Source organism: Schistocerca nitens, chromosome 2 (genome assembly GCF_023898315.1).
Source record: "Schistocerca nitens isolate TAMUIC-IGC-003100 chromosome 2, iqSchNite1.1, whole genome shotgun sequence".
NCBI lineage: Eukaryota > Metazoa > Arthropoda > Insecta > Orthoptera > Acrididae > Schistocerca > Schistocerca nitens.
The window spans coordinates 188900006-188921041 of record NC_064615.1 but is presented as its reverse complement, the minus strand read 5'-3'; the positions used below and the strand labels follow the sequence as shown (position 1 = coordinate 188921041).

Genomic DNA, 21036 nt, shown 5'->3' with positions numbered 1-21036 from the left:
TAGCGCCTTCTCCTTGTTCTTCTTATAGGAAGAACTGTTATTAATGTGTTTCAGGCATGTGTCCTTCCTCTGCCACTCAATACGCACACCGCAGTATTTGCACATAAGTATCTTCCTACTTTTGTCAAATGGTTCAAATGGCTCTGAGCACTACGGAACTTAACAGCTGAGGTCATCAGTCCCCTAGAACTTAGAAGTACTTAAACGTAACTAACCTAAGGACATCACACACATGCCCGCATCTCGTGGTCGTGCGGTAGCGTTCTCGCTTCGCACGCCCGGGTTCCCGGGTTCGATTCCCGGCGGGGCAGGGATTTTCTCTGCCTCGTGATGGCTGGGTGTTGTGTGCTGTCCTTAGGTTAGTTAGGTTTAAGTAGTTCTAAGTTCTAGGGGACTTATGACCACAGCAGTTGAGTCCCATAGTGCTCAGAGCCACATCACACACATGCATTAGTGCTCAGAGCCACATCACACACATGCATGCCCGAGGCAGGATTCGAACCTGCGACCGTAGCGGTGGCGCGGTTCCAGATTGAAGCGCCTAGAACCGCTCGGCCACATAGGCTGGCCTACTTTTGTCGAAAACATAAAATCCTGTAGCACGAAAACAAAACACAAACTACCACACTCAATGCACTGGCGATCCACAACGATTTCCAACACACAATACTGAATACACCGCCAGAACACTGTAGAATGTCTTTGGCATACTCGATATATTATATATATCGAAATGGTGTACAATCGATATCCGGATTGTATTACCATAACTCCAATCGAATTGCCGCCGTTAAGTTCAGATGACGAGATTTTGTAAAGTTTAGTCAATTATTTCGCGATTTGGCTTAAAAGTAAATAGTTTCGCGTTTTCAGCAAAATGTGAAAAATTTCGTGAAAATTTCACGATTTCGCGCTTTGCGAAAAACAGGTGCCCCTATGTATGATCAATTACATTTGTGAGATACTGATTCAGGCTAATAGAACGCTTGTGTCAGGCGTGCTGGCGGTGGGCGTGACGAGCTACCTGGCGGACGTGACGTCGGCGGAGGAGCGCACGGCGCGCATGGGCGTGCTGATGGCGTGCGTGTTCGTGGGCACGCCGGTCGGCTCGTCGCTGGCGGGCGTCAGCAACCGCGCGCTCGGCTTCCTGGGCAGCTTCGCGCTGTGCGCCGCCGTCAACCTGCTGGCGCTGGTGTACGCCGCCGTGCGGCTGCGCGAGCCGCGCACCCTGCAGCCCGCCACGCCGGACGGGGTGCGCGGCGTGCTGCGCTTGCTCGCCAGGCCGCGCCTGCTCGCCCTCGTCGCCTCCACCTTCTTCATCATGGGGCCCATGACCGGTCAGTACGAACATACGGGGAGCGACAACAAAGTAACGAGACTGACGTGAAAAAAATGTTGCTTACCGTTACGTCAAGTTTAGTGTTGCACGAACAGTCCACGGGCGTACTGCCGGTCCGTAGTGTCCAACGGGCACAATATTTCGGCGATCAGACATGTCGCTATCGTCAGGTGCGCTGACGGACTGAGCTCCTGAGTATTTATTTTATTTTATTTTATTTTATTTTTTTATTGCACTTTTCATTCCCTCCTCTTATGGAGGAAGGCGGGCTGTTTGAGGGCATGCTGGCGTCCCTTTTCAGCCGTCGGGTTTTTACATAGTTATTTTTATTTGATACAATTTATTTTTCCTGCAAGTGCATTGTTATAATTAATTAACAATTTCGTTATTGCAGGTTTTTAGCAAAATGAAAACAACATGAGCAAATATATTAACATAATAAAATTTAAGTATACAAAAAGTATGAAGTACACAATGTATATAGCAATGAAAGAGAAGAGACATATAGAATACAAAACAATTAGAATACAAAAAGACATACAGAATACAAATTTATGTTAACATTACAGGAATTCATCGGATGATTGAGTTAAATATATGTATTGTGTATATGTTTACGTGTGTGATTGGTAGTGTGGTGTGAGAATTATATATATATATATATACACATATATACACATATATACACATATATATATATATATATATATATATATATATATATGTGTGTGTGTGTGTGTGTGTGTGTGTGTGTGTGTATGTATTGTGTATATGTTTATGTGTTTATATATCAAATTCTCACACCACACTACAACCACACACGTAAACATATACACAATACATAAATTAACTCAATCATCCGATAAATTCCTGTAATGTTAACATAAATTTGTATTCTGTATGTCTTTTTGTATTCTAATTGTTTTGTATTCTATATGTCTCTTCTCTTTCATTGCTATATACATTGTGTACTTCATACTTTTGTATACTTAAATTTTATTATGTTAATATATTTGCTTATGTATTTTTGTGAGTAGTTTAATTTGAAATATATATAATAAATAGGTATATGTATTACATTATTTATCCTGTTTTATCCTGAGAGGAAGTCCCATAGTGCTCAGAGCCATTATCCTGAGAGGGGGTGAGCGGTGTTTGGTGTTGTTTACATTGTTTGTGTTTCCTGTGGTGGTTTGCTTTGTGTGTGTGTGTGTGTCTTTGTGGTTAATCTGTTGTTCTTTCGTCAATGTGAGTTGGTGTTGTTGTGTCTGCAGTTAGGGGTAGCAGGATTGGGGTGAGGTCAGGGAATGTTTTAGCTGTGTTTTGGGATATTGTACGTGATGGTGGAATGTATTTGTACTTAGGTTTTCTGTTTTCTCTTCCATTAATAGTGAGAATATCCTCCATGTCCGGTCTGTTGTGGAGAATGTGTTTTCCGTATCTCTCCCTAAGTTTGGCCATTCTGGTTTGGAGTGGTTCTGTGCTTGAGCTTGTATATACTTCATTGCTGGGGGTTGTAGGGGGTAGCTTGGTGATGCTGCGTATTAGTCTTCTTTCTGTTTTGTATAGTTTTTCCGCTATGTGGGCCTGTATTCCCCCGAGTGGGGCGACTGAGTATTCGAGTATTGGTCTTATAAATGTTTTATATGTATGTAGGGCTGTTTCGCCGCTGCAGCCGTGGAAGCGTCCTTGAACCTGACTTGTTAAGTTTTGTCTTAGTCGTGTTTTGTTCAGAACATGATTTAGGTGTGTTTTCCAGTTTCTTTAATTAGACTCAGTGCTGATTCCCATGGCTTGCTGAGGTTATAGCCGCAATCTCTGTTGATGAGTCCGTCCCTGCTACGAATTTCAGCAAAGAAAACGAACGAGCGACCAGGGCGGACGAGGCAGTTACACCGACGCCACCACAGATGCCGACGCCAGCCTCTCAGCGACCGCTAATGGGCGGCCGCGGGCGCGGACCGCGGAGAGAACGCCTCGCAAGGGGAGGGGGTTTAACACGGCCGCCTGCCCTCAGGAGCTGAGTTCATCAGCGCACCTGACGATGGCGACATGTCTGATGGCCGAAATATTCTGCCCGTTGGACACTATGGACCGGCAGTACATCCGTGGACTGTTCGAGCAACAAATACGCCGGGAGAAGTTGAAGAATCACAAGTTTAGTGTTGTATCCTTCAAAGTAGTTCCCTTCTGATTGCACACACTTTTTCCAGCGCTTCTGCCATTGATGGTAACATTTCTGGAACTCATCTTCTGTAATATCCTCCAAGACCCTCGTCACAGCTTTTTGGACATCTTGTGTTGTTTGAAAATGATGTCCCTTGACCGCCATTTTGACTCTCGGAAATAGAAAAAAGTCGCACGGAGCGATATCTGGTGAATACGGTGGCTGTGGTAGTACTGAAATGTGTTTTGAGGTTAAAAAATTGCTGTACTGACAGAGCAGTGTGGGATGGCGCATCATCGTGATGCAGAATCCAACTATCAGCAATGTTGGCACGGACACGAAGAACTCTTTTACGAAGTCTTTCTAAAATTTCTTTGTAGTAATATTGGTTAACTGTTTGTCCAGGAGGCACCCACTCTTTATGAACAATTGCCTTGGAATCAAAGAAGCACACAAGCATGCATTTCACTTTTGACTTTGACATGCGAGCTTTTTTTGGTCTGGATGATCCCTTTCAGGACCATTGCGAACTTTGGCGTTTTGTCTATGGATCGTATTGAAAAAAACAACTTTCATCACCAGCGATAACATGGCTCAACAATTCTGGATTGATTTCCGTTTACTCTAACAGATCGGCTGCCATATTTGTTCCATATTTCTCGCTGTTGTGGTGTGAGATTTTTGGGGACCATTTTTGCACAAATCTTTCTCATACCAAGATCTTCAGTTATTATTAGGCGAACCGTTTCTCGATTGATGTTCAGCTCTTCTGCAATCATTTTCACCGATAATCTTGAATCAGATCAGTTCACACAACCTGGCCAAACTGACATCTGTCCGCGAAGTTGATGGTCGTCCACTGCGGTCTTCAGCTTCAACATTCGTTCTGCCTTCATTAAACGTTTTATGCCAACGAAAAACTTGAGCTCTTGACATAACCTCCTCTCCAAAAGCCTTCTGAAGCTTACCGTAAGTTGTCGTCGCGTTTTCGCCCAATTTAATGCAAAAAGAAATGGGATACCATTGCACAATATTATACGGTTCCATTTCCGTGACGAGATACACAAGCACATGTTAACTTATTACAGCACAACTCACGACTGAGCAGTTGCATCGATGTGCCACTTGGATTAGAAGCAGCTTATAGAGCAAGGTCAAAGATATTCTGCCTACGCAAGCCTGCAGGGTTGCCACATCTTGCAACGAAAATCTGTCTCATTACTTTATTGTCGCACCTCGTACATCTACAGTGTGGTTCATAGGTGTGGAGCCACTATTCAGTGAAAACTGAGTGAGATGAATGAGAGGTGAAACTTGTGAGGCCATGTTACTAACGTGGCAGCCATTTTGGAAGACGACATCATAAATCCATGTCAGAATTTTCAGGTGGACATACAGGGGTCGACAAAAACACGGAAACACGAAAAACATAACACATTACCATGCCTAATACAGTGTAGGAAACCCGATGACATTCAAAACACCTTCCAGTCGTCTCAGAATGAATAAATACAGGTACTGTATGACTTTTCAAGGGAATCTTACACCATACATGTAATAGCTCTCTGAAGAAGGGTATTTTCGCAGATAGACTGTAATAGCTCTCTGAAGAAGGGTATTTTCGCAGATAGACTGAAGTATGCCACTGTTAAACCACTGCATAAAAAAGGGGATGCATCTGATGTCAACAACTACCGCCCAATCTCTCTTCTGACTGCCTTATCCAAAATTCTTGAAAAAGTAATGCATTGTACAGTAGCTTCAAACCTTTGTAAAAATAAAGTTTTAACAAAATGTCAGTTTGGTTTCCAGAAAGGTTTTTCAATGGAAAATGCTGTATATACTTTCACTAATGCAATGTTAAATGTTCTGAGTAACCGGAAGTCACCGGTTGGGACAGCACTCAAATGGTTTAAATCATATTTAACGGGAAGAGTGCAGAAAGTTGAAATAAGCAGTTCACATAATATGCAAAATACTGATGATTTCTCAAACCGGGGAACAATCAAGAATAGGGTGCCGCAAGGTTCGGTCTTGGGTCCTCTGCTGTTCTTAATTAATATTAATGACTTGCAATTCTATATTCACGAAAATGCAGAGCTGGTACTTTTTGCCAATGATACAAGTTTAGCTATTACACCTAACAGACAAGAATTAACAGGTGAAATTGTAAATGATGTTTTTCATGAAATCATTAAATGGTTCTCTGCAAATGGGCTCTCATTAAACTTTGACAAAACACAGTATATACAGTTCCACACAGTAAATGGAATGACACCATTAATAAATATAGACTTCGATCAGAAATCGGTAGCTAAGGTAGAATATTCAAAATTTCTAGGTTTATGCATTGATGAGGGGTTGAACTGGAAAAAACATACTGAAGATCTGCTGAAACGTTTGAGTTCAGCTACTTATGCTATTAGGGTCATTGCAAATTTTGGCGATATACATCTCAGTAAATTAGCTTACCATTCCTATTTTCATTCTCTGCTTTCGAATGGCACAAAAGCGTGTAATCAGAATAATTGCTGGAGCTCATCCAAGATTATCCTGCAAACACTTATTTAAAGAGCTAGGGATCTTCACTGTAACCTCACAATATATATATTTCATGAGTGAATATGTATATATATATATATATATACACTCCTGGAAATTGAAATAAGAACACCGTGAATTCATTGTCCCAGGAAGGGGAAACTTTATTGACACATTCCTGGGGTCAGATACATCACATGATCACACTGACAGAACCACAGGCACATAGACACAGGCAACAGAGCATGCAAAATGTCGGCACTAGTACAGTGTATATCCACCTTTCGCAGCAATGCAGGCTGCTATTCTCCCATGGAGACGATCGTAGAGATGCTGGATGTAGTCCTGTGGAATGGCTTGCCATGCCATTTCCACCTGGCGCCTCAGTTGGACCAGCGTTCGTGCTGGACGTGCAGACCACGTGAGACGACGCTTCATCCAGTCCCAAACATGCTCAATGGGGGACAGATCCGGAGATCTTGCTGGCCAGAGTAGTTGACTTACACCTTCTAGAGCACGTTGGGTGGCACGGGATACATGCGGACGTGCATTGTCCTGTTGGAACAGCAAGTTCCCTTGCCGGTCTAGGAATGGTAGAACGATGGGTTCGATGACGGTTTGGATGTACCGTGCACTATTCATTGTCCCCTCGACGATCACCAGTGGTGTACGGCCAGTGTAGGAGATCGCTCCCCACACCATGATGCCGGGTGTTGGCCCTGTGTGCCTCGGTCGTATGCAGTCCTGATTGTGGCGCTCACCTGCACGGCGCCAAACACGCATACGACCATCATTGGCACCAAGGCAGAAGCGACTCTCATCGCTGAAGACGACACGTCTCCATTCGTCCCTCCATTCACGCCTGTCGCGACACCACTGGAGGCGGGCTGCACGATGTTGGGGCGTGAGCGGAAGACGGCCTAACGGTGTGCGGGACCGTAGCCCAGCTTCATGGAGACGGTTGCGAATGGTCCTCGCCGATACCCCAGGAGCAACAGTGTCCCTAATTTGCTGGGAAGTGGCGGTGCGGTCCCCTACGGCACTGCGTAGGATCCTACGGTCTTGGCGTGCATCCGTGCGTCACTGCGGTCCGGTCCCAGGTCGACGGGCACGTGCACCTTCCGCCGACCACTGGCGACAACATCGATGTACTGTGGAGACCTCACGCCCCACGTGTTGAGCAATTCGGCGGTACGTCCACCCGGCCTCCCGCATGCCCACTATACGCCCTCGCTCAAAGTCCGTCAACTGCACATACGGTTCACGTCCAACGCTGTCGCGGCATGCTACCAGTGTTAAAGACTGCGATGGAGCTCCGTATGCCACGGCAAACTGGCTGACACTGACGGCGGCGGTGCACAAATGCTGCGCAGCTAGCGCCATTCGACGGCCAACACCGCGGTTCCTGGTGTGTCCGCTGTGCCGTGCGTGTGATCATTGCTTGTACAGCCCTCTCACAGTGTCTGGAGCAAGTATGGTGGGTCTGACACACCGGTGTCAATGTGTTCTTTTTTCCATTTCCAGGAGTGTATATTCACTCATGAAATTTGTTATTAACAATCCGAACGAATCAAAAGTAATAGCAGTGTACATGGCTACAACACTAGGAGAAAGGACGATCTTCAGTACTCAAGGTTAAATCTAACTTTGGCTCAGAAGGGGGTAAATTATGCTGCCACAAAAGTCTTTGGTCACTTACCTAATAGTATCAAAAGTCTGACAGATAGCCATATAGCATTTAAAAGGAAATTAAAAGAATTTCTTAATGGCAACTCCTTCTACTCATTAGATGAATTTTTGGATGTAGTAAGTGGTAATTTCCCCCCCCCCCCCACCCAAAAAAAACTTAAAAATATTAAGTGTTATGTAATATTTTGTGTAATGTAATATCTTGGATAGACACTTTTTATTAACCTGACACGTTTCACATAATTACGAAGTGTCGTATTCATGATATATGGAACAAGTAATGACGTAATCTAATCTCTAATCTCCACACTTTCTGAAAAGTAGTGGTAAGTTTAGGTAACGATGACAGAGATGGATAGCAATCATGCACAGTTTTCTCTAACGTAGACCACAAAGGCTCAGTAACAATGAGATCTGATAACTGTCCCGGCTTTGGGAGATGCGAACAATTCATCGTCGTCCTCACAAAACCAATATGGGAGCTTTGCGAACAGGAGCCCTGTAGCCTCGGAACACAGTATCGCTATTGGGGAACAAACACTCTACCGTGGATTGGATCACATCAGTTAAAATGGTCACATACAGTTTCCAAAATGAGATTTTTCACTCTGCAGCGGATTGTGCACTGATATGAAACTTCCTGGCAGATTAAAACTGTGTGCCGGACCGTGACTCGAACTCGAGACCTTTGCCTTTCGCGGGCAAGTGCTCTACCAACTGACTTACCCAACTTCGACTCACGACCCGTCCTCCCAGCTTTACTTCCGCCAGTACCTCGTCTCCTACCTTCCAATAGTAGTTGGCTCTCATGTGACATTGCAGAGTAACCAGATGGCCCATGGAATACGATATGACAGCCCAAATCATCACCAAACCCCCGCAATGTTTCACTCTTGCCACGTAAAATCGGCCAGAAAGTGCAACAATATTCGCCCGATCGAATGTCTTTCTTTCACCACTTCATAGCCCTGGTTTTATGTCTTCGGCAACACGTTTACCTGTTACAGGCATTTGCATCACTAATGAGGCGTTTTGGAATTCCAGGCTGCCCGCAGTTCCTTGCTTATGCGAATGCGACATTCAATTCTGCAGTGACTTTTGCAACTGTCGTCGTCTTATTTTTCGTCAAATGAAAAAGTCCGCCCCCAGTAGCTGAGTTGTCAGCGCGACAGACTGTCAATCCAAAGGGCCCGGGTTCGATTCCCGGCTGGGTCGGAGATTTTCTCCGCTCAGGGACTAGATGTTGTGTTGTCCTAGTCATCATCATTTCATCCTCATCGACGCGCAAGTCGCCGAAGTGGCGTCAAATCGAAAGACTTGCACCAGGCGAACGGTCTACCCGACGGGAGGCCCTCGTCACACGACATTTCACATTTCATTTTCGTCAAGATCCTCTTGAATGACCATTTGTCACAGTCCCTCAACACATATTTTCGTCCGCATTGTGACTTAGCGGATGAAGCTTTCCGCTTTCCCTGTGTGTGGTATAAGTCTTCGATACATTGCCTCTTGAAGAACCATACATTTTGGCACCTTGGTTGCGTAACCACCCACCATACGAGCACCAACAGCTTGTCCACGTTCGAATTCACTGATCTCCGGCATAATGCTCTCACAATTACACACAACACTGTTCTGACCAGCACTGGCACTTTTAACGTATTGAGGACATTGCACAGATGCCGTTCCTCGTGAAGTGCAACAACGCAACTTGCAAGCTTGGCTGGCAGGTGTATTTATGTTCAAGTTCTCCCAGTGTTTCCATATTTCTATGCAACTAAACAAATATGATTTGCACGCAGGTAAAAAGACGGAAGTATCTTAGAGCTGGTAAGCTAGGACACAAGATTTTGGAGTGTAAGCCACTGGACTTTTAGAACAACAATTTACTAACAAACGAAGTTACAAACAATTTGTCACTGAGCAAAACTTATTTTGAACACTTTCCCGAAAGTGACTTACGGGGACTGCCTCACTGCAGCGACTACTTTTTTAAAAAAAATCAACATATACTGAATAATAAATGAACTTATGAGTTCTAGCCGTTGCGGGCGAGCGGTTCTAAGCGCTGCAGTCCGGAACCGCGCTGCTGCTACGGTCGCAGGTTCGAATCCTGCCTCTGGCATCGATGTGTGTGATGTACGTCTCATTGTACCAGTTATTGGGGCTTTTCCCGACCCATTCAGTATGGAACGAGGGAAGAATGATTGTTAAAATGCTTGCTGTAATTAATCTAATCTACTCCTCACGATCCTTACTGACAGGGAGTTTTAGTATATTTCCAGTCATCATTTAAAGCCGGCTCATGAAACTTTCTAAGTAGGCTTTCATGGGATGGTTACGTCTATTTTCAAGCGTCTGACAGTTCAGTTTATTCAGCATCTCTGTGACTCTCCCCTGTATCAAACAAAGCTGTGACCATTCGTGCTGCCTTCTCTGTATACGTTCATTATGCCCTACCAGTCCTGTTTGGTACAGATCCCACACACTTCAGCAATTTCTAAGATATATCGAACGAGTGATTTATAAGCACTCTCCTTTGTAGAGTGACTGCATTTACCCAGTATTCCGCGGTGGTCTAGCGGTTCTAGGCGCGCAGTCCGGAACCGCGTGACTGCTACGGTCGCAGATTCGAATCCTGCCTCGGGCATGGGTGTGTGTGATGTCTTTAGGTTAGTTAGGTTTAAGTAGTTCTAAGTTCTAGGGGACTGATGACCACAGATGTTAAGTCCCATAGTGCTCAGAGCCATTTGAACCCAGTATTCTACTAATAAACCGAAGTCTACCACCTGCTTTACCCACGACTGAACCTATGAACTCATTCCACTTAGCATCACTACAAAGTATTCCACCTAGATATTTGTATGAGTTCACCGATTTCAACTGTGACTCACTGATATTTTAGGTCACCAAATTTTTTCGCTTTGTGAAGTAAAGTCGTTTCGTTGCCACTTCCTCCAAATTTTAGAATTTTCAAAGGAATGTTACCTATCTCTATTGCCTTTTACGATCGACAGTCTTCCAAAGTTTTGTTAAACTCAGACTTTAATATTGGATCTCCTATGCCTCCCATATCCTATCATGGCATCAGACACGTAGAGGCGTTCGATGTACTCTTCCATTTATCTGGTCTCTCCCCTGCATGTAACTGTGGAATTTCCCCTGCACCATTAATGTTGACGCCTTTGTTTTTAATGTCACCGAAGACTGTTTTGACTTTTATACATGCTGAATCAGTGCTTCATGACGATCATTTCTTTTTCAATTTTTTTCACTTTTCATGCAACAGTTTCGCCTCGGAATATCTTCCTATTTCTTCATTTCTAAGTGACGTATATCGCTGTCTTTCTATTAGTACTTTGTTTTCACTTCCTTCTTTCGTCGAACAGTTTACGTATTTCTTTCGTTAACCCAGGTTTCTTTGCCGTTGCCTTTCTTATATCTATTTTTGTCAATCCAGCTTCTGTGCAACGGCAGTACACATTGATGAGCCAGTACATTATGACCTCTGCCAACCGCGAGACTGAATGCCCCGTGGTGCCGCAAACAACTGGGTTCACCTGATTCCATTCACTCTAGCAACGATATGGAGTGTAAATGATGAGATCTATTAACATCAGCAACTTTAATAAAGGGCAGATTGTTTTGGCCCGACGCGCAGGAACGAGCATATCGGAAGCTGGTCCACTACTTATGTGCTACTGTTGTGAACATCAATGGAAAGTGATGAACTATGGTGAAACCATAGGTAGGTATTGGAGGTGTCAGACGTCCACACATCACATCAGTTGGAGGCTGTAAAGCTGAATAGGCGGCCATCTGTGCCACGACTGACAACAGCTCGATGCAAACTTTTGACCGCACACTGTTGAACAGATGGATCGGTAGCTGAAGATCCTATGTGTTCCCACACTGAACCAACTGTATCATAAATTACGATTTCAGTCGACGTGGGGTCTTCGAGACAGGGCCGTTATCAGTGTTAACTAGTCTCCTGATCTAATAAATCAGGTCTCTCACAACATTTGTGCCCAAACACTCCGTCATCGAGGCAAACGACAGCTCTTAACATACACCGCGCCACGGACTCATGGCAGAGGGAACAGCATTACGCTGTTGGGGACTTTCATGGGGCTTCTGTTGGTCCTGTGGTGGTAATACAAGGCACCTTGATAGCTGCCAACTACGTGAACATTATTGTGGATCACCTGCTTCCCTTCATGCTTGATACCTTCCTCATGAGTGATGGCATCTTCCAACAGAACTATCCGTGTCACAAGGTCAGAATCATGCTGCAGTGGTTTGAGTATCATGATAGTGAACTCATGTTGATATCATGGTCACCAAATACTTCTTATCAGAATGTGACGGAACACATCTGGAGCGCTATCAGGAGCCATCTCAGAACCCACTACCCACTGATCGGTAATTTGCGTGATTCGCTTGACATGTCTGTAGACATTTGGTGCCTCATACCTGCGGACTTGTGAAATCCATGTCACACGCAACAGCTGTTGTATTTCGTTCTAAAGGCGAAACCGCACGCCATTAAACATGCGATGGTAATGTTTTCGCCCGTCAGTGTGTATCGCGCATGCCCTGTCATATTTCTATCCTTTTATTTCAGATCGTGTGATATTTTTACAAGCAACTCCATTACGACTAAATGTTCTGGATACAAAATCCGTTACACATATTGAAATCAATTCTCCTGTGCCCTTGCCGGCTGCTGTGGCGAAGCGGTTCTAGGCGCTTTAGTCCGGAACCGCGCTGCTGCTACAGTCGCAGGTTCGAATCCTGCCTCGGGCGTGTATGTGTGTGATGTCCTTAGGTTAGTTAGGTTTAAGTAGTTATAACTCTAGGGGACTGATGACCTCAGGTGCTAAGTCCCATAGTGCTTAGAGCCATTTTGAACCTGTGCCCTTATAAGTAGACATCAAGCACAAACATGATATTGCCTGGTGTGTTTACTTTCAATTTTTACCTCTTTATATTATGGTGATGAACTTACATTATACATCCGATGTTCATGAAAAGCTGGGTAAGATTAAATAGCTGTAACATGTAAACTAACTACGAAGAAGTGCTCCCTTGGGTTTTGATGATGCAGGGGTAGTGATCAAAAAATGGTTCAAATGGCTCTGAGCACTATGGGACTTAATATCAGAGGCCATCATTCCCCTAGAATTTGGAACTACTTAAACCTAACTAACCTTAGGACATCACACACATCCATGCCCGAGGCAGGATTCGTACCTGCGACTGTAGCGGTCGCGCGGTTCCAGACTGAAGCGCCTAGAACCGCTCGGCCACACCAGCCGGCGGTAGTGATCAACAGTTGATCTACAAGTGTGTGAGAAAAGTAATGAGACTGACAACACAGCGAGCGATCTGGCAACGCTGTGTTGTTCTACTTGTGTAGACCGATGTGTTCGTCCGTTCCAGGTGCTCAGTCAGAGTTTCAGCTCCATACAGCCATCAAGTGATTTTTGAGACCGCCATCAGTGAAGTTGAGTTTTTGCACGAAAATGGAACAGTGGAATTTAGAGCAACGTTGTGCCATCAAGTTTTGTGTTAAACCTGATGAATCCGTGAGTGTGACGTTTGAAAAACTGAACATTCCTATGGGGAACATTCCTTATCATGAGGCCAAGCTTTTCCGTGACACAAATCAGTTTTGGAAGGCCGAGAACACATTGAAGATGAACGTCACTCGGGGAGACCTCCAGATTCCAAAACCAATAAAAATGCCGAACGTGTGCGTGCTCTTGTGAAATGAGACAGACTTTTAGCAGTAACACTTTCACCGTACGTCAGACTGTGATAGAAGCTTTGCACATGCGAAAAGTTTGTGTCGAAATGGTGCCGGAAAGTGTCATAACTGAACAGAAGGACAATCGAAGAAACGTGTACGTTGATCTTCTTGAGAGGATTGCCAACGACCACGAATGGTTCAGTCGTGTGATCACAGATGGTACGATCCTGAGACAAAGCGGCAAAGTGAGAAGCGGCACACTGAGACATTTCCTCGACCGACAAAAGCTCGAATGGGCTAATCAAAGATGAAAACAATGCTGATTTGCTTTTTTGACAGTAAAGGTATAGTGCGCAAAGAATCTGTTGCTAAAGAACACACTGTCAACCAAGTGCTTTACAAAGGTGTCTTCTAAAGTTTCAGGATAGTGGCGAATCGAGTGAGACGAGACACTGAAGAGAAGTGGATACTGCATCATGACAACGCCCTATGTCACACAGCAACTTCCACCACCCAGCGTTTGACCTCAAAAGGAATTTCTGTCGTCCACAACCCCCCTCCCTTCCTGTTCACCTGATCTCAGGCCTTCTCACATTTTCCCAAAATTGAAAAATTTCGTAAAAGCAACCTCATTTTGGGACTTAGGAGAACATTTAAAAGAATGTGACTGAAATGTTAAATGAGTTGAAGCCTTTCAGCGCTTCTACCAAGATTGGGAACAACGACTCCGCCGGTATATAGTTGCCAGAGAGCACTACTTTGAAGGGGACAATATTATTGTGCGAGAAAAATAAAAACTTCGGTAGATAAAAAATCAGTCTCATTACTTTTCTCACACACCTCGTACGTTTCACATTCATCCACTTCTGATTTTATTATCTTTCAGGAGAGTACTCCGTGCTGTACCTGTTCGCAAGATACAAGTTTGGTTGGAGTGAAGTGGACTACAGCCTGTACGCCGCCTTCAAGATGATCCTTATCTGTGGAGGTAAGAGGAAGTCGTGGCTACAACTTGTTTCCGCCTACCTCTGACAGCTTTCTGAAAGTGGTTGTATGCATTCTCTGTCGAACACTGAAGTGTGAATTGCAGAGTAATCATGTAGCGGTAGATGTAGATTTATTGCGAGTCATTGTTAGCAATCTATAGTGCATCTGAAGATGAACTTCGTGTCTTAACGGTGGAATAATGAAATGGCATTACAGGTGCGCAAGTGTTTTACTTCCGACGAGGTTTCTCAGGACATGATGTAATCCTGGATTCACTACGTTGACCAAGGTAACTTGAGGAAATTAAAGAGAGATTTCATTTCTAGTGTTCCGTACATGAATCTGTAAAAACAAAGCCCTTATAGGATCACTTTGTTGTTCGTCTGTTAAGACCTCTTTTTTTCAGGGATGGATAGAGATAACAAGTTGAAATTCATCTCACACTAAGGCCTACAGTCTCTTGACGGTGTGAAAAATTAAAGCAGCTAAGTCAATGCCGTCAAAAGATAAGGGCATGTATGTCACATATTTTGATACAAAATGACTCATCAAAACCTTTACAATACTTTCGGTTGACCTATAATCACGAAAGTTCGCAGGAAACAATGTTTCACATTAAAAGTAAGGAAAAACTCAGAAAATTGTTTATCAGTATCACACGAAAAAAATTCTTTTTGACATTTGTCATCCCACTGACCGTTTGTTATGACCCCTTCTCCTCAGGAACGGACAGACATATCAATTTACAATTTATGGTCTGTGATCCCTCGGCAATGTAAAAACAAACTTAAGCTTCTGAGTCAACGCAGTCTGAAGACACCGCCGCTTATGTCGCATATTTTCATACTTACAAACTCTCTCATTAAAACCTGTAGGGTACTTCCAGTCGGTACAAAATCATGAAATTTGGAAGAAGCAAGGTTTCATTGTAAAAGGTAAGGAAAAAAATCAGAAAAAAATGTTAATTTGTAATTAGACACGAAATTTTTTTGTCATTCGTTATCCGACTTCAAACAGAAATTAAAGCATTCTAGAAGCCCTGGAATTCCCAGTACCGATATCTTTCCGGTGTCAATGCCAATAACAGACAAAAATAGATGGATGAACTGTCTGTATATGTAATTACGTTTGTACAGAATCCTTAGAGCCGAGTCCTTCTTGAACATGGGCAATTATTTTTTTATTTACTAGTCTTCTAACGTCTTTAGAGCGCTCATGATCTTCGTCTTTGCGTCAGACGTCCCTTAGTGTCTGATCATGATCATGATCAGATCAGCAGTTTTCCTTATTAGTTCCCTTGCCTGCTACCTGTTCATTTCCAAATACTTATTCCACTTCTTACTTTACTAAAAATGAAACTCCTCCAGCTGTACTTAAGATTTCATATTTATTTGGCTACTAGTTTCGACGTTGCGTCAACGCCTTCTTCAGGCCTGTACACTTTGATGATACCAACTGTGTGTGGCTGAGTACTAGAAGTCCGCGGTGAGACCAGTACGTGCTCCACATGGATGGCGGGCATAACTAGCACGCATTGGTCTCACCGCGGACTTCTAGTACTCAGCCGCACACAACTGATATCATCAAAGTGTACAGGCCTGAAGATGGCGTTGACGCAACGTCGAAACTAGTAGCCAAATAAATATGAAATATTAAGTACAACTGGAGGAGTTCCACTTTTAATAATAATTATACCAGCTGATGTCCCACCATCAACCAATTTAAATATGGATGTACGCAGATGTTTCTTCTAATAGGGTTTTCCACAAACTTCGGTGTTCACCTATGTCCTAGTGTCTCTTCATATTCCACTTAATCTGGTCAATTACGCTAACGATTGTAAAAATCGCACCGGAAAGAAGAACACATCTGACTGAAATGAACTTAGTACTATGTATTAGGTACATGAAATCACACTAATGATTAGAATTATAAAAGGCTTTATGAGCCCTGGCTTCGAAAATTCAGTATGGTTTGCAGTCCACAGTACGATGCGTCCACAGGCTAGGCCACTAACGCACACAAAATGGTACAAATGGCTCTGAGCACTATGGGACTTAACTTCTGAGGTCATCAGTCCACTAGAACTTAGAACTACTTAAACGTAACCAACCTAAGGACATCACACACATCCATGCCTGAGGCAGGATTCGAACCTGCGACCGTAGCGGTCGCGCGGTTCCAGACTGTAGCGCCTAGAACCGATCGGCCACCCCGGCCTGCTAACGCACACAAATGGTTCAAATGGCTCTGTGTACTATGGGACTTAACATCTGAGGTCACCAGTCCCCTAGAACTTAGAACTACTTAAACCGAACTAACCTAAGGACATCATACACATCCATGCCCGAGGCAGGATTCGAACCTGCGACCGTAGAGGCCGCGCGGTTCCAGACTGAAGCACTTAGAACCGCTCGGCCGCACCCGCCGGCCTAACGCACACCTGTGTGGTGGTGCACTGCACAGAGGTAAACACTTTAAATCCAGGCGATAGAAGAAATTTTTGCTAACAGTGTTTGGCCGACGAGGGGAGGAGAGGTAGAAAATGCTTTCGACGCTCTAAGGGGATGCAATATGGTCGAATTCCTCAGAAAAATAGGTGTAAGCTATAGGGAAAGACGGGCATTATACAATGAGGTGACAAAAGTCATGGGGTAGCGATATGCACGTAAACAGATACCGGTAGTATCGCAGACACAAGGTATAAAAGAGCTGTGCATTGGCGGAGCTGTCATTTGGAAGCATGTGATACATGTAAAAAGGTTTCTGACGTAAATGTGGCCGCACGACGGAAATTAACAGAGAATTCAATATTCCGAGATCCACGGTGTCAAGAGTTCATGTACGAGGGTCACTCCAAAAGAAATGCACACTATTTTTGTGAAAATACAGTTTTCATTCTGCTTGTGTGAAAGTTTTACATTGTGTAGATACATCCTTCCCGCTTGTTTTCAAACTTAGTTCAACCTGTTCCCGTGAGTGGCGCCGTCACAGCTTGTCTTCAAGATGACTGCTACACTTGACATTCGTCAGAAGCAACGTGCTGTCATAGAATTCCTGTGCTGTGAAAACGAGACAGTAGGAAACATCCACAAGAGGTTGAAAAAGGTGTACGGAGATGCTGCTGTCGATCGCAGTACAGTTAGTCCGTGGGCAAGCAGGTTACGTGATGAAAGCGGGCACGGCAATATTGAGGATTGTCCACGCAGCGGCGGGCCTTGTACTGCACACACTCCAGACAATGTGCAGAGAGTTAACGAATTGGCGACTGCTGACAGACGCATCACAGTGAATGAATTGTCACGCTACGCTGGGGTACGGGAAGGAAGTGTTTGCAGAACACTGAAAGTGTTAGCGTTAAAAAAGGTTTGTGCCGGGTGGGTTCCCAGGATGTTGACAGTGGCTCACAAGAAACAAGAAAAACGGTATGCAGCGAACTTTTGGAACAGTACGAGAATGGTGGAGATGAATTTCTTGGAAGAATTGTGACAGGTGATGAAACATAGCTCCATCATTTTTCACCAGAGACGAAGAGGCAATCAATGGAGTGGCATCGTGCAAATTCACCCAAGAAAAAAAAATTCAAAAACACACCTTCTGTTGGAAAAGTTATGGCTACAGTGTTTTTCGATTCCGAAGGACTCTTGTTTGTGGACATCATGCCAAGTGAAACCACCGTAAATTCTGATGCATATGTGACGACACTGAAGAAACTTCAAGCGCGACTGGATGTTTTGCTGTTGCACGAGAATGCACGGCCACATGTCAGTCAAAAAACCATGGAAGCTATCGCACAACTCGGATGAATAACACTGAAACACCCGCCTTACAGTCCTGACCAGGCTCCATGTGACTATCATCTCTTTAGGAAACTGAAAGACTCTCTTCGTGGAACAAGGTTTGAAGATGATGACTCCCTTGTGCCGGCCGCCAAACAGTGGCTCCAACAGGTTGGTCCAGAATTTGACCGTGTGGGTATACAGGCGCTGGTTCCAAGATGGCGTAAGGGAGTTGAGAGGGATGGAAATTATGTGAAGAAATGAAAATATTGTTCCTAAAGGATGTATCTACACACTGTAAAACTTTCAAACATGTAGAATAAGAGATGGATTTTAAAAAAATAGTGTGCATTTCTTTTGGAGTTTGTGCACAAAATCGTGCACCGGCAAAACTTTCGCAATAGTTATGCACGGATAACGAGGCAACAGGGTTAAGTATTTCTGCAGGGGCTTGTCGAGTCCATGCTCCGTCGAATTTCTGCACTGCGTCGGGAAAAAGAAGGTCCGACACGATATTAGGCGATATCTCATGACTTTTGTCACCTGGGTCTACAATATGCACATGAACTAAGACGAATAATTAAGAATGGGAGACCAAGAATAAAGTGCTCAGATAAAAAAGAGTGTAAGACAGAAATACAGTCCTTAGCCCCTACTGTTCATTCTGTACATCGATAAAGCAATGACGGAATTAAAATGGAGTGGAATTAAAATTAAGAGTTAAAGGATACGAGTGACGAGATTCGCTGATTACAATGCCATCTTCATGGAAACTGAGGAAGAACTGCAGGGCCTGTTGGATGGAAAGGTGTAATGACTCCACAATATGGAATGAAAGTAAACCGAATAAAGAGGAATAACAGAAATTAAATTAGCGGTAAACTTAACATCAGGACTGGGGATCTAGAAGTAGACTAAGAGAAGGAATTCTGTCAACTTGGAAGCAAAATAACACGATGGACGAAGCAAGATGATCATAAAAAGCAGACTAACACAGTTAAAAAGGACAGTCTTGGCGAAAAGAATTAACTAGAAATGTCGACCTCAATTTGAGGAAGAAATTTATGAAAATGTACGTTTGAAGCACTGCAGTGAACAAAAGTGAATCGCGAATTGTGAGAAAACGTGAAAAGAAGAGAATCAGCGTTTGAGATGTGGTGCCATAGAAGGATCTTGAAAATTAGGTGGACTGGTAAGAACTAAGGTGGTTCTCCAAAGAGGAGAGGAACATGCTGAAAACATTGAAAGAAGGGACAAGATCAGGATTATAAGACATGTAATATGACATGAAGGTACTTGAGGGAGCTGTACAGGGTAAAACAGCAGGGAAAGACGGAGATCAGAATACTATGTCTCAGAATACATTATCTGAGAAAATGTATCCAGGCTGCTGCGGACACTTTCAATTAGAATGAATGTCTATGGAGGAATGGCAGCCCATTCTTCCTCAAGGACCTAAATCTGACAGATGTTGGACGCTGCGGTCTGAGACGGGTTCAGCGTTCTAACTCATGCCGCAAGTCCTTCATTGGGTCAGGAATCTGATTACGCCAGTCCATTGTAGGAATATTACCGTCCACAAACAATTGCGTCACATATGCTTCCTTATCACAGGGTGCACTGTCATCTTGATACAATCATCGCCTCAGAAATGTTCCTCTACTGTATATGTGTAATATTGAAACAGTATCAAATAATGTAGTTCATGAAATAAGTTCGTGGCTTGTGGAAAATAATTTGATGCTAAATCACAGTAAGACTCAGTTTTTACAGTTTCTAACTCACAATTCAACAAGAACCGATATTTTGATCAGACAGAATGGCCATATTATAAGCGAGACGGAACAGTTCAAGTTCCTAGGCTTTCGGATAGATAGTAAGCTGTTGTGGAAAGCCCATGTTCAGGATCTTGTTCAGAAACTAAATGCTGCTTTATTCACCATTAGAACAGTATCTGAAATAAGTGACAGTTAAACACGAAAAGTAGTCTACTTCGCATATTTTCATACGCTTATGTCATATGGTACTATTTTTTGGGGTAATTCTTCTGATTCAAAAAGGGTATTTTTGGCTCAAAAACGGGCTGTTCGAGCTATGTGTGGTGTAAGTTCGAGAACCTCTTGTCGACCCCTACTCAATAGTCTGGGAATTCTGACTTTGCCCTCACAGTATATATTTTCTTTAATGTCGTTTGTTGTTAGCAATATTAGCTTATTCCCAAGAGTTAGCAGCTTTCACTTAGTTAATACCAGGCAGAAATCAAATCTGCATGTGGAATGCACTTCCTTGAATCTTGTGCAGAAAGGAGTGCAGTATTCTGCTGCATCCATTTTCAATACGCTACCACAAGAACTCATAATTACACCCTAGGGAGGACTCGAACCTCCGGCGGGGGGGGGGGGGGGGGGGGCGGCCGCGCAGTCCGTGACATGATGCCTCAAACCGCGCGGCCACTCCGCGCGGCGATCCGTTTTTCGCCATCGAGAAGTCTCTTCACCCTCAACTATGTGGTGTACAACATCCAGTCAAGGAATAATCGGTGCGATATTTCTTGATAGTACGGTGACTACCAAACTGCACATGAAGGTTTTGGAAGATAATTTCATCCCCATTATCCAAAGTGACCCTGGTTTCGACAAAATGTGGTTCATACAAGACGAAGTTCGCACCATCGAAGCAGAAGAGTGTTTAATGTTCTGGAGGAGCATTTTGGGGACGGCACTCTAGCTCTGGGGTACTCAGAGGCCACTAGCGTGGTCCTGGATTGGCCGCCATATTC

General features: G+C 43.9%; 1 protein-coding gene across 1 annotated transcript in view; it reads left to right on the top strand.

Annotated features, from left to right (window-relative positions):
- Positions 1–21036, top strand: part of LOC126234909 (solute carrier family 46 member 3-like) — a 239534-nt gene that overhangs the window by 174795 nt on the left and 43703 nt on the right. Inside the window, exons 5-6 of the mRNA XM_049943649.1 lie at positions 996–1337; positions 14378–14479. Of these exons, the coding sequence (XP_049799606.1) occupies positions 996–1337; positions 14378–14479 (444 nt within the window). The remainder of the gene's footprint in view (positions 1–995; positions 1338–14377; positions 14480–21036) is intronic.